At 29.7% G+C, this 14,112-nt stretch overlaps 1 protein-coding gene across 2 annotated transcripts in view; it reads left to right on the top strand.

The window, feature by feature from the left end:
• LOC136043844 (multiple C2 and transmembrane domain-containing protein-like) overlaps positions 1-14,112 on the top strand; it is a 202,613-nt gene that overhangs the window by 153,365 nt on the left and 35,136 nt on the right. For both annotated transcript variants that reach the window (XM_065728782.1, XM_065728783.1), the window contains exons 15-16: positions 1,170-1,315; positions 6,797-6,926. In XM_065728782.1, coding sequence (XP_065584854.1) covers positions 1,170-1,315; positions 6,797-6,926 — 276 coding nt within the window. The remainder of the gene's footprint in view (positions 1-1,169; positions 1,316-6,796; positions 6,927-14,112) is intronic.

The raw sequence follows: 14,112 nt of genomic DNA, 5'->3' as shown, positions 1-14,112 counted from the left end.
GAAAATATATAATTAAACATTAAATCAAATAATTAAATTTAAGAAAATTATACGAATTAAAATAAAATCTTTGCTCTAAGTTGTGTTCTTTAACGTTGAACTTAATTGTGTTTATTTTTCCACTGTTCTTTCATCATGCGTTGTCTTTTGGCTTGAATGAAGATATGGATTTATCAATCTATCTTGGAAATGTCATTTTGAAAGGTTTGTCACGCTAGGGACCTGATATACCATAGCGCCAAACTTAGCAAATATCAATAAGTTTAATGGCTTAAAGCCCTTTTCCAAGGCTTTACAACCGAATTTAAGGAAATATTTTCACGGAGTGAGGGTTGCACGTGTAGTTTGATCTTGTTGGAAGCTTTGTTATGGATGGTTTCACATGAAAGTTACTTGGCGAAGATAATCGAAAGTGAGGTCTAAAGTTTTAGTCTTGTCTCCGCATCTCAGGTAAGGGTCTTAAGGAAAATTTTCTCGAATGAAAGTGTTATTATACTGTTGAATTTCAGAAGTTTTTAGTTCATTTCAACGGGCTTCAAAGGTTTTTTGTATTCAGTCTGAGAAAAGGAATCTAAAGCAGCTAAAGAAACGAATCCAAGGTTTTGAAAATAGCTGTCTTTGACGAATTCTTGGAATCAAATTTGAAGAAAGGAGAACAAAAATTTCCGTACGTTTCACCAATATTGCTCTCCATAGCCCCCGTGCAAATTTACTTTTTTTTTAGTCATTTTCTTTCTGACAGACACTTAAGGAACACTACGATTGGCTTGTGAACATACATCACAAAAATAAGCCAATGGAATTAAAGCACAATTTTTACCGCAGAACTGTTGGAAGTTGATCTCTTTACAAAGGTTTAATGTCTAGAAAGAAAATTTAGCTGTTAATTAAAAAAGACAAAAACCCTTAATTTTCTAAAGAATATTTCCTTAGAAAAAAATTAAGTGGCAATTCCTTTGATCAGTCTATTTCTGACTTCGACACCAACAGTTGTTACATTTATGCTGTATTTTAGTACCCATAATCATTGAAACAAAAAACTTGGGAACATCAGATAAATGTGTTCATAACTTCTATCTTTACTTGCTTTGGCAATAATTCCCATTGACATTTTGCAAAAGATAGAAATTAACTATTTTTGTAATTCAAGTTCTCATTTTGTTTTACAGATTCGCGGAGCATTAAGAACTTTGCAGCCAAAGGAGAAAAAATACATGGATAGTAGTGAAGGCTTTAGTCGAATAATTTTCATGAGAAATGTGACAAGACTAAAGGCGGTTGGAAAAGAAATCTATTCGATTGTTCAGTTTTTTGAGTAAGTTTAAAATTAAAATTTACGGTTTTACTACTAGTGGAGTGACGCATGACTTTGTGGATAGAGAAAACTCTTTTACCATAGTTTCATTGATTAAAACAACTGAATATGTATATATATATATATATATATATATATATATATATATATATATATATATATATATATATATATATATATATATATATAAATTATATAGCCCCTTTATTCAAATTATAATGAATAAAGGGGCTAATTTCCGTCTTTCTCATCATCTGAAACCATCGAGTGTTCTTGATGGCTTGGAAGATGATTTTGATTTATTTATTGATAAGTGGTGTAAGAAAGAGAATAAAAATAAAGAGAGTTTTCAAAGTTGGAAGAATTTAATTATTAGTAGAATAAGAAATAAAATATATTCTAACTTAAAAAATAGTAACACTAAATCATTATTTTATAATGCGAAGATTAAACAAGCAATTGCTAATCTAAAGAATGAATTTGTAATTGTGCCAGTGAATAAAGCTAATAATAATTTTGCCATAATTTGTCAGAAGCTGTATTGTGATATCTTAAAAAGGGAGTTATGCACAACTAATGTTTACGAAAAGGTAAATATAGAGGATGAGAATTTTATTGAAAAGACTGAAGAAATACTTTTAAAAAATTTTAATATTAAAATAAATGACAATGATAAAAAGTTCCCTTTCCTATATTGGACTGTAAAATTTCATAAGAATCCCCCTAAACCACGGTTTATTGCTGGAGCAGCTAAATGTCCAACCCGCATTGCTGCTACTGACCTCTCTTTAATTTTAAAGGAAATTGTAAATAAACTTAAAACCTATTGTTCTGGTATTAAAAAATTTTCGAGTTTTAATCCATATTGGAGTGTTAATAATTCACTGCAGGTGATAGATTCTTTAACAATGGTTTCAGCTAAAAGAATTGAGTCTTTCGATTTTGCGACAATGTATACTAATTTATCACTTAATGTAGTGTTTGATAATTTAAAAACTGTTATCAAGAAATCTTTCCTCTTATCTAGTAAAAGGTTCTTAAAAATAGACATTTATAATAAAAAAGCTATATGGACAAACTGCTTTAATACTACAGTTAACTTGAGATGTTACAGCTTGGATATGATTTTTGAGTTATTGGAATTTGTTTTATACAATACTTACATAAGATTTGGGGGTGATTTGTACAAGCAAATTATGGGAATTCCCATGGGGGGGAATGCCAGCCCATTTATAGCTGACTTGTTTTTAAGTCAACTAGAATATAAATATATGATGGATAAGAATAATCCAATTAATTTAAAACATGCTTTGTCAAATAATAAAAGATATTTAGATGATATTTTGGTCTTAAATTGTAAGGATTTCATTGATATTTCTAAAAATATATATCCATCAGAGCTTATTCTTGAGCCTAGTCATGGCGCTGGTCATGAGGATCATTTCTTAGATTTAAATATTAGTATTTGTGATAATAATAAATTAAGTTTTAAAATGTATAATAAAACGGATGATTTTGAAGTGATTAGTTTCCCATTCCCTGAAAGTAATATACACTCAAATATCACATATTCAGCGTTTTTCTCACAGTTACTTCGTTATGCAAGGATTTGTAGTAATTATATTGATTTTAAAAATAGATGTAAAATCTTAAGCCAAAAATTGATATCAAGAGGTTTTTCTGCAAATAAATTAAATTGGCAATTTAAAAAATTTAGTTTTCATTATAGCGAACTTTTAAATAAATATCAAAAGAATTATCTAGAAATACTTAAAGAAATTTTCAACTAATCGGAGGTTCGAGAAATGTTGTCACAGCGCCATTTATTTTGAATTGTGTTTCTAATTGAGCGGATTTTCTTAAAAATTAGCCACATGGTAAAGATGAATTCTATAATTGTTTAGTTCATTCAAGTTTTTTGCAATGTGTTAATATTTGTGATTTGGTAAAATTTATAATATTTAGTTTACCTATTGTTGCTAAAGGGAGGGATATATTAACAGGATAAGCTTGTTTTGGTTTTACTTGGTTGTTTTACATTTGCTGTTTTTTTTTTTCATAGGCATGTATTTTGGGGGTGATACCTGACGCGGGGATGCCATGGATATTCTGTGGTAGCCACAACACTGTGCTGGGTAGAGAATTTAGAGTGGCGAAACCCTATATAGGCCAGTGTATTCTCCTGATGAGCCCTTATGTTGGGCGTTGCCTCTGAATTATTTGTCTATATTATTTTTTCTATTGTTTGGTAAATGACGACTTATACTTATTGACGACATGACTGCCTGTCCATGGATTATTCTTTATGGTTGATTGTGTGTGGCTATGCTGTTTGACCTATGTGATTGTATGGATGAGTAGGGTTAAGGCCTCATTCAAGTGCTGGTCTATATTAATCACTAATTTAGGAAAACAGTCTTCCTTTTCTCCTTTTGTCTCTTTTTTTTTTTTTTTTTTTTTTTTTTTTTGTGTTTGTGCTGTTGCATTGGTGATTTCTCTTTTCATGATATATATATATATATATATATATATATATATATATATATATATATATATATATATATATATATATATATATATATATATATATATATATAAAAATTATATATATATAAATATATATATATATATATATACATATTTATATAATATATATATATATATATATATATATATATATAAAAAATTATATATATATAAATATATATATATATATATATACATATTTATATAATATATATATATATATATATATATATATATATATATATATATATATATATATATATATATATATATATATATATATATACATATATATATATATATAAGAGACAATTATTCTTTCTACTCTTCTAACAAAATGTGTGAAAAATGTGTGCATGATAAAGGCACTTTTCATCCACTCTTTATTATATTTCCCACACCCAAAGATAATATCTCCTAAATCCTTTAATGTTTCACATTGACGTATCACACAAGACACACCTTCACTCATCAAACAGTTCGTGGTAACGAACTGTAGTAAGGAAAGCATCAAATAAGACACACCTTCACTCATTCATTTACAGATTCAGTCCACACATTAGTCTGTCTGTAAACTTACCCTGTATCTAAGTAGCAAATATAGAAAATTCATAGCCCGCGTCCTGATAGCCTTACTACTAAAATGATTTTGGAGGGAAAAAGACGTTCTCTATAGATCAGTAATCTATTACTAGTAAGGAACACAAGGCTCATATAAATTACAAAGTCTGTATCAATAATAGTGTGTAATAAAAACAGTAAATATTTTCAAGAAAAGTGTTCAAATTAAAATAATCATAAAAAAAAATATAGACATTATTTGCGAAGTCAAAGGTTGATAGTTATAGAAGTAACTTGAAAAATATACCTTTGTCTGTTTTGGACAACGTCATTTTTACAGTAACTACTAAACTAAATATCTCTGATGTCTCTTCAGCACGATTAATTTTCTGGTTGTTTAACTACCCTTCACGAATTTTTTTCTAAATTAAACAAGAAAACAAAATAAGTATTTTCAAGTTAAACCAAGGAGCAACATTAAAACTTAAAACGAAAAGAAATTACTCCACATGTGAAGTCCACGTCTTGTGCAATTGTACCTGTATCAAAGGGAATACAAGTAGTTGTTACATGTGTAACGCATCCATTGTCTCATCAACAACCACACTGCAGAACTTGGCTGAATGAGGTCGCGTAAGGTTATCTTTAAGAGTCTCTTTTGGAAAAGATTCAATTAGTTTATTCTGGAATATTTTGCTAAGTAGTAGAAGGAAAAACTAAGTAGAGGAAAAACATGGGAAGGGTCGGAAGATTTGCCTCCAACCACGCTTTGTACTCCCGGCCGAAGGCAGGAAATCATGAGATCGGCACCTCTGCAACGCAGACCATGGTTAGTATGCGAAAAAGTTTAAGAAGTTTTGATGAATACTTTAGACTCTACTTAGGCAATTCATTTGGCAAACAGTAAATATATCTTCCTCTGTTTTTTGAAGCCACATTTCAGAGCCATGCTTAACCACTGTCACTATTATGGCTTCAAATATTCTAATTTTAATTTGCAGACTTATCCTCCTATTTTTCCAAACTATTTCCAACTGCGAAAAAATATAATGTGCCTTGGCTATTCTACTCCTTAAATCTTCTTTTTATCCACCATCAACAAAGTAAAAAAAATCCACTTGATCGATTTTCTTGTTACCTGACAATACTTCTTCATCCTCATTTACTCCTACTCTAAGTGATTTAGTCTTCTTGACATTAATCTTCATACCTATTCTCGCACCATGAACTCTTGAAACCACAAAAATTGAAAAAATAAGTAGCATTTGCACCCGAGCTTCCCAAGTGTGCATTTGCACCGGAGCCTCCCCAACGGGCACTTTTGTTGCAATAATTCTGTATCATCTCTAATGACCCAAGAAAACAATTGATTCTACAATTTTTTTCCATCTGACTCTGTTTTCTTGCACCTGATATCTACGTTGTCCGTTTAAAGGGCTTTAAGTGTTGGTTTCAAGATTACTATGTTTTAGAACGAATTGTTTACCTGCATTAATTGAGTTGCGGTGATACCCATTATTTCCATGAGACACCAAGTCACCGACTTTTTCAGTTAGCTTAGCAGAAGCCACGAGGGGCTTCACTTTACTGAAGTATGTAATTCCTTAGAGCATCCTGCCCCTCGGATGTCAAACAAAACACAACGTTTACAAAATAATCTCTTCATCTTTTTTGAAAATACTTGGTAATGAAATTCCTCCAATCCAGTGCGATTGGAAAATATCTTTTCAACCCTACCGAACTTTCTATTAACTTAATAGGGGAAGTTGTAGTTAAACGACAGAATTAATGGTTTCTGAAGCAATTCATATTACATATAATCATCCAATATTTCTATTTTTTCGATAGGCACCTGATATCATTTTACTGAAAACCCTTATATTTTCTGGTCTTTGTGTTAGACATGGGCTGCAAAATTAAGTTAATACTACTGACAAATCTCGCACAATCTCACTATCCACCACAGTGCTGAAATCACGAGAAACACTGAAACGTTAGAATATACGTTAGAAACGTTAGAATAAACGTTAGAAACACTGAAACACTGAATATACAAATTGTTTGTATATTCGGTTAGACTGTTCACTCGCCTAGATTAAAACCAAAAAGGTTGTACAGAGTTCCCTGTTGCCTTCTCTTTGACATGATAAAAGTTTAAATTTATTGAACAACTTTACGTTATTGATGCTTACTGTCACCTAACCACCACTGCTATTTTAGCATCTGGCCCTCCCCTGGAAAATTTTCTGTCGGCGCCCTTGCTGTCTATAGAAACTATTAATTTTTAGTTCGTATATTTTCATTTTAAATCACCGAAAATCAGATTGTTTTAAGTTTCCCATTTTATTTTTTAATTAGAATTTGTTGAAATTTCTAATGGAATCTACGTTGTAGGAGCTGTTTTGAATGGGAATCTCCTATCCGAAGTGGAATAGCCTTTTTGTCATTTATTGTTGGAAGTTTTTACTTTGAGCCTTTCATGGTGCCTTTGGCCTTGTTACCGTTCTTCCTGAAAAATTACATAGTAAGTTATTATTTTGTTTTATATTATTATATTATTTTATGTTATTTTATTGTGTAAGTAATTATATATATATATATATATATATATATATATATATATATATATATATATATATATATATATATATATATATATATATATATATATATATATATATATATATCTATATATATAAAAATAAGTTGTCTGTGGATCTGTGGATGGATCAGGTGACGTCACCTGAAAAAACTGGATCAGGTGACGTCAAAACTGAAAAAACTAAAAAAAGGCAAAAACTACAAAAAAAACTAAAAACTAATAAAAAAAATAAAAAAGCTAAAAAACTAAAAAAACTAAAAAAAGGCAAAAACTACAAAAAAAACTAAAAACTAATAAAAAAGCTAAAAAACTAAAAAAACTAAAAAAAGGCAAAAACTACAAAAAAAACTAAAAACTAATAAAAAAAATAAAAAAGCTAAAAAACTAAAAAAACTAAAAAAACTAAAAAAAGGTAAAAAACTAAAAAAACTAAAAACTAAAAAAAACTAAAAAAAAAGGAAAAAACTGAAAAATAAGCTAAAATAAAGGTAAAAACCAATAAAAAACTAAAAAAAAACTGAAAAAACTAAAAAAAGGCAAAAACTACAAAAAAAAACTAAAAACTAATAAAAAAAGTAAAAAAGCTAAAAAACTAAAAAAACTAAAAAAAACTAAAAAAAGGTAAAAAACTAAAAAAAATAAAAAATAAAAAAAACTAAAAAAAAGGAAAAAACTGAAAAATAAGCTAAAATAAAGGTAAAAACCAATAAAAAACTAAAAAGAAAAAAAGGAAAAAACTAAAAAAAAATTTTCATCTAAAAAACTAAAAAAAACTAAAAAAGGTAAAAACTAAAAGAACTAAAAAAGAAAAAAATAAATGACGAAACTCAAAGAGAAAGCGACCAGGACAAAAGGAATGTTCGATTAGCAATCAACAAAGCACCGGGACACAGGGAGTATAAATGACGACCAGGACATAAGTAAAAAAAAAAAACTATCTATATATATAAAAATAAGTTGTCTGTGGATCTGTGGATCGTGGATCAGGTGACGTCACCTGAAAAAACTGGATCAGGTGACGTCAAAACTGAAAAAACTAAAAAAAGGCAAAAACTACAAAAAAAACTAAAAACTAATAAAAAAAATAAAAAAGCTAAAAAACTAAAAAAACTAAAAAAAGGCAAAAACTACAAAAAAAACTAAAAACTAATAAAAAAGCTAAAAAACTAAAAAAACTAAAAAAAAGGCAAAAACTACAAAAAAAAACTAAAAACTAATAAAAAAAATAAAAAAGCTAAAAAACTAAAAAAACTAAAAAAACTAAAAAAAGGTAAAAAACTAAAAAAACTAAAAACTAAAAAAAACTAAAAAAAAGGAAAAAACTGAAAAATAAGCTAAAATAAAGGTAAAAACCAATAAAAAAATAAAAAAAAAAACTGAAAAAACTAAAAAAAGGCAAAAACTACAAAAAAACTAAAAACTAATAAAAAAAGTAAAAAAGCTAAAAAACTAAAAAAAATAAAAAAACTAAAAAAACTAAAAAAAGGTAAAAAACTAAAAAAAATAAAAAATAAAAAAAAACTAAAAAAAAGGAAAAAACTGAAAAATAAGCTAACATAAAGGTAAAAACAAATAAAAAACTAAAAAGAAAAAAAGGAAAAAACTAAAAAAAATTTTCATCTAAAAAACTAAAAAAAACTAAAAAAGGTAAAAACTAAAAGAACTAAAAAAGAAAAAAATAAATGACGACACTCAAAGAGAAAGCGACCAGGACAAAAGGAATGTTCGATTAGCAATCAACAAAGCACCGGGACACAGGGAGTATAAATGACGACCAGGACATAAGTAAAAAAAAAAATTAACAAAACTAAAAAGAAGGTAAAAACTACAAAAAAACTAAAAAGAAAAAAAAACTAAAAACTAATAAAAAAACTAAAAAATCTAAAAATCTAAATAAACTAAAAAAGAAAAAAAAAGGAAAAAAATAAAGGAGAAAAACAAAACTAAAAAACGAATGTATATACAGACCGGTACACCGGGATACAAATGACGACCGGGACACAGGGAATATAAATGACGACCGGGACACAGGGACACAACTACAACGGGGACACCGGGGGAAACAGGGGGATATAAATGACGACCGGGACAAAAAAACTAAAAAGAAAAAAAAACTAAAAACTAATAAAAAAACTAAAAAATCTAAAAATCTAAATAAGCTAAAAAAGAAAAAAAAGGAAAAAAATAAAGGAGAAACACAAAACTAAAAAACGAATGTATATACAGACCGGGACACCGGGATACAAATGACGACCGGGACACAGGGAATATAAATGACGACCGGGACACAGGGACACAACTACAACGGGGACACCGGGGGAAACAGGGGGATGTAAATGACGACCGGGACACCGGGACAGGGAATGTCCCGATTAGCAATCACCATCAACAAAGCTCAAGGGCAATCATTAGAATCATGAGGTATAGATCTGAATACAGATTGTTTTCCCATGGACCATTATATGTTGCATGTTCAAGAGTCGGTAAACCTGACAATCTATTTATATGCAAAGACAATGGGACAGCAAAGAATGTTGTATATTCGCAAGTTTTACGTAGTTAAAACCATATATATATATATATATATATATATATATATATATATATATCTATCTCTATTCACAGGTGGGACATAGGGACACAACTACAATGGCGCGTAACTATTATGGCGCGTAACGACTTACGCGCGCGGGGGGGCTTGGGGGGGGCGCGAAGCGCCCCCACCAACTAGGTGTTGGGGTGGCGCGAAGCGCCACCCCAACAGCTAGTATATATATAAATTACGTTGCCATAGTCAATTTGATAAGTAATAGACTCTGAAAGTAATTGAAAACTTCCGTAGTCAACAACTTTTGATAAGTTACTGAAATATATCCTTTTGATTTCTTACGTCGTTGTCTTCTTCTCAAAGACATTCGTTCAAAATAAGATTTATGGGGTAGACTCATGGTCGTACCGGAGATCTTATATTATTATATTACTAGCTGTTGGGGTGGCGCTTCGCGCCACCCCAACACCTAGTTGGTGGGGGCACTTCGCGCCCCCCCCAAGCCCCCCCGCGCGCGTAAGTCGTTACGCGCCATATTAGTTACGCGCCATTGTAGTTGTGTCCCTATGTCCCACCTGTGAATATAGATATATATATATATATATATATATATATATATATATATATATATATATATATATATATATATATATATATATATATATATATATATATATATATATATATATATATATATATATATATATATATATATATATATATATATATATATATATATATATATATATATATATATATTATATATATATATATATATATATATATATATATATATATATATATATATATATATATATGTTTTTAACTACGTAAAACTTGCGAATATACAACATTCTTTGCTGTCCCATTGTCTGTGCATATAAATAGATTTTCAGGTTTACCGACTCTTGAACATGCAACATATAATGGTCCATGGGAAAACAATCCGTATTCAGATCTATACCTCATGATTCTAATGATTGCCCTTGAGCTTTGTTGATGATGATTGCTAATCGACCATTCCCTGAGTCGCCATCGTCATTTATATATCCCCCTGTGCACCCCGGCGTCCCCTTTGTAGTTATGTCCCTGTGTCCCGGTCGTCATTTATATTCCCTGTGTCCCGGTCGTCATTTGTGTCCCGGTGTTCCAGTCTGTGATTTCTCTTTGAGTGTCCCGGGCGTCATTTATATTCCTTGTGTCCCGGTGTCCCGGTCGTCATTTATATCCCCCTGTGCCCCCCGGCGTCCCCATTGTAGTTGTGTCCCTGTGTCCCGGTCGTCATTTATATTCCCTGTGTCCCGGTCGTCATTTGTATCCCGGTGTCCCGGTCTGTATATACATTCGTTTTTTAGTTTTGTTTTTCTCCTTTATTTTTTTCCTTTTTTCTTTTTTTTCTTTTTTAGTTTATTTAGATTTTTAGATTTTTTAGTTTTTTTATTAGTTTTTAGTTTTTTTGTAGTTTTTACCATTTTTTTAGTTTTTTTAGTTTTTTTTTTTACTTATGTCCTGGTCGTCATTTATACTCCCTGTGTCCCGGTCGTCAGTTGTGTCTCGGTGCTTTGTTGATTGCTAATTTATATTATATTTATATTTATATTTTTTATATTTATTAATATTTTTTTAGTTTTCTTTTTCTCTTATTTTTCAGTTTTTTCCTTTTTTTTAGTTTTTTCTTTTTTAGTTTTTAGTTTTTTTTTGTTTTTTACCTTTTTTTAGTTTTTTTAGTTTTTTTAGTTTTTTAGCTTTTTTAGTTTTTTTATTAGTTTTTAGTTTTTTTTTAGTTTTTGCCTTTTTTTAGTTTTTTCAGTTTTTTTTAGTTTTTAGTTTTTTACCTTTTTTTAGTTTTTTTTAGTTTTTTAGCTTTTTTAGTTTTTTTTCTTTTTAGTTTTTTTTGTAGTTTTTACCTTTTTTAGTTTTTTTTCTTCTTTTGTATTAGTGTGAAATAATTCAGACGTCATATGCGGACAAACACGACGTCACTCGACAGACAGACAGACAGACATAACCCACAAACAACTTATTTTTATATATATTTATTCATATTTTTTTAGTTTTCTTTTTCTCTTTTATTTTTCAGTTTTTTCCTTTTTTTTAGTTTTTTTCTTTTTTAGTTTTTAGTTTTTTTTTAGTTTTTTACCTTTTTTTAGTTTTTTTTAGTTTTTTTAGTTTTTTAGCTTTTTTAGTTTTTTATTAGTTTTTATTTTTTTTGTAGTTTTTGCCTTTTTTTATTTTTTTCAGTTTTTTTTTAGTTATTAGATTTTTACCTTTTTTTAGTTTTTTTTAGTTTTTTAGCTTTTTTAGTTTTTTTTTCTTTTTAGTTTTTTTTGTAGTTTTTACCTTTTTTAGTTTTTTTCTTCTTTTGTATTAGTGTGAAATAATTCAGACGTCATATGCGGACAAACATGAAGTCACCTGATCCATCCACAGATCCACACACAGACAACTTATTTTTATATATATAGATATTATACTTATATTATATTATACTTATATTATACTAGACCCCAATTGTTGGTAAAAAAAAAAAAAAAGAATCCGTGGGCAAAATGTGCAGTATTGGCATGAACAATATTGCCGTATTGCAATATTGCATGTTCATGAGTACTTTACCCACAAATATAATTGTAAGAGTGTAAAGCCAATGCAAAGAGGGTATAAACTATGCATGCGTATTCTAACCAAAAAGAAAACATGCAAGAATATCGTGTTTAAAAAAAGTGTCATCTGGAGACTATAGTATTCTAAGATTGTTTGTTGCTTCTGTACCCGAATCTTATTAGTAGTACTAGTAGTATTAGTAGCAGTTGTTGTAGTAATGGCAGTAGTGATAATAGTAATAATAGAGGAATTGGTTTAGTAGTAGTAGTTCTAGTAGTAGATTAAATAAAAAAAAACTAGTTTTTTTAACTGAAAGTAAGGAGCGACGTTAAAACTTAAAACGAACAGAAATTACTCCTTATATGAAATGAGTTGTCCCCTCCACAATCCCTCGCTCTTTACGCTAAAGTTTTTAATTGTTTTAAAAATAGAACTGTGGCAAAGAGTTAAACTTTCAGTTAAAAAAACTAGTTTTTTTTATTTAATTTCTGAACATTTTTGAATTAATGCATATTTGATTTTGCCTCTCCGCACATAAATTATTAAAATAAAATTTGCATATTAATTCTTTTTTTGGCTAAATGGCTTCCTCTTAGTTTTGATCAGACGACTGTGAGAAATAAGGGGTGGGGAAAGAGGCCTAGTTGCCCTCCAATTTTTCGGTTACTTAAAAAGGCAACTAGAACTTTTAATTTTTAACGAACGTTTTTATTAGTAAAAAATATACGTAACTTAAGAATTAACTTACGTAACAAACTTGTATATTCTTATATTTTTGATTATATATATGAGGGGGTTGGTCCCTTCGTTAATACCCCGCTCTTCACACTAAATCTTGTTTTGTCCCAATTCTTTAAGAATGATCCCTGAATCAGAAAGGCCGTAGAATAAATAGTTTAAAGTACTAAAAATACTATAGCATAAAGAGCGAGGTATTTATCTTCTCCTAAATACCTCGCTATTTTTGCTAAAGTATTTTTAGAACCCCTCATATGCGTAGTAATCTCTGTTCGTTTTAAGTTCTAATGCTACTCCTTACTTTCAATTGAAAAAACTTTTTCATGTTTATTTTTTCATTGTTTTTTTTTTCTAGTAATGCTAGAAAATTCCGCGCCCTTTTCATTGAATTTTTCTTCCCCCATGACATATTACTCCAAGGAAAGATCCTTCCACATAGCCCCCTCCGCTCAATCCCACCCCCAAACCAAAAAAGTCCCAAAAAATGTCTGCGCTTCCCAATAACCATTACTGTATGTAAACACTGGTCAAAGTCTGTAACTTGCAGCCCCTCCCCCAAGGACTGTGGGGGAGTAAGTCATCCCCAAAGACATGGTTATTGTGGTTTTCGACTATGCGGAACAAAATGGCTATCTCAAAATTTTGATCCGTTGACTTCGGGAAAAAACATGAAAGGGCCTAGGTGCCCTGCAATTTTTCGGTCACTTAAAATGGGCACTAGAACTTTTCATGTCCGTTAGAATGGGCCCTCTTGCGACATTCTAGGACCACTTGGTCGATACGATGACCCCTGGAAAAAAAAGAAAACAAAAAACAAATAAACATGCACCCGTGATCTGTCTTCTGACAAAAAATACGGAATTCCACATTTTTGTAGATAGGAGCTTGAAATTTTTTGCTATATTTTTTTGCTATTTTTTACTATGCTGTTCTCTGATACGCTGAATGCAATGGCGTGATTTTCGTTAAGATTTTATGACTTTTAGGGGGTGTTTCTCCCTATTTTCCAAAATGAGGCAAATTTTCTCAGGCTCGTAACTTTTGATGACAAAGACTAAATTTGACGAAACTTATATATTTAAAATCAGCATGAAAATCCGATTCTTTTGATATATCTTTTAGTATCAAAATTCCGTTTTTTTTTAGAGTTTCGTTTACTATTGAGCCGGGTCGCTCCTTACTACAGCTCGTTACCACGAACTGTTTGACTATACTATGTGT

Source organism: Artemia franciscana, chromosome 2, assembly GCF_032884065.1.
Source record: "Artemia franciscana chromosome 2, ASM3288406v1, whole genome shotgun sequence".
Classification (NCBI taxonomy): domain Eukaryota; kingdom Metazoa; phylum Arthropoda; class Branchiopoda; order Anostraca; family Artemiidae; genus Artemia; species Artemia franciscana.
This window is presented reverse-complemented; position numbering and strand designations above follow the sequence as displayed.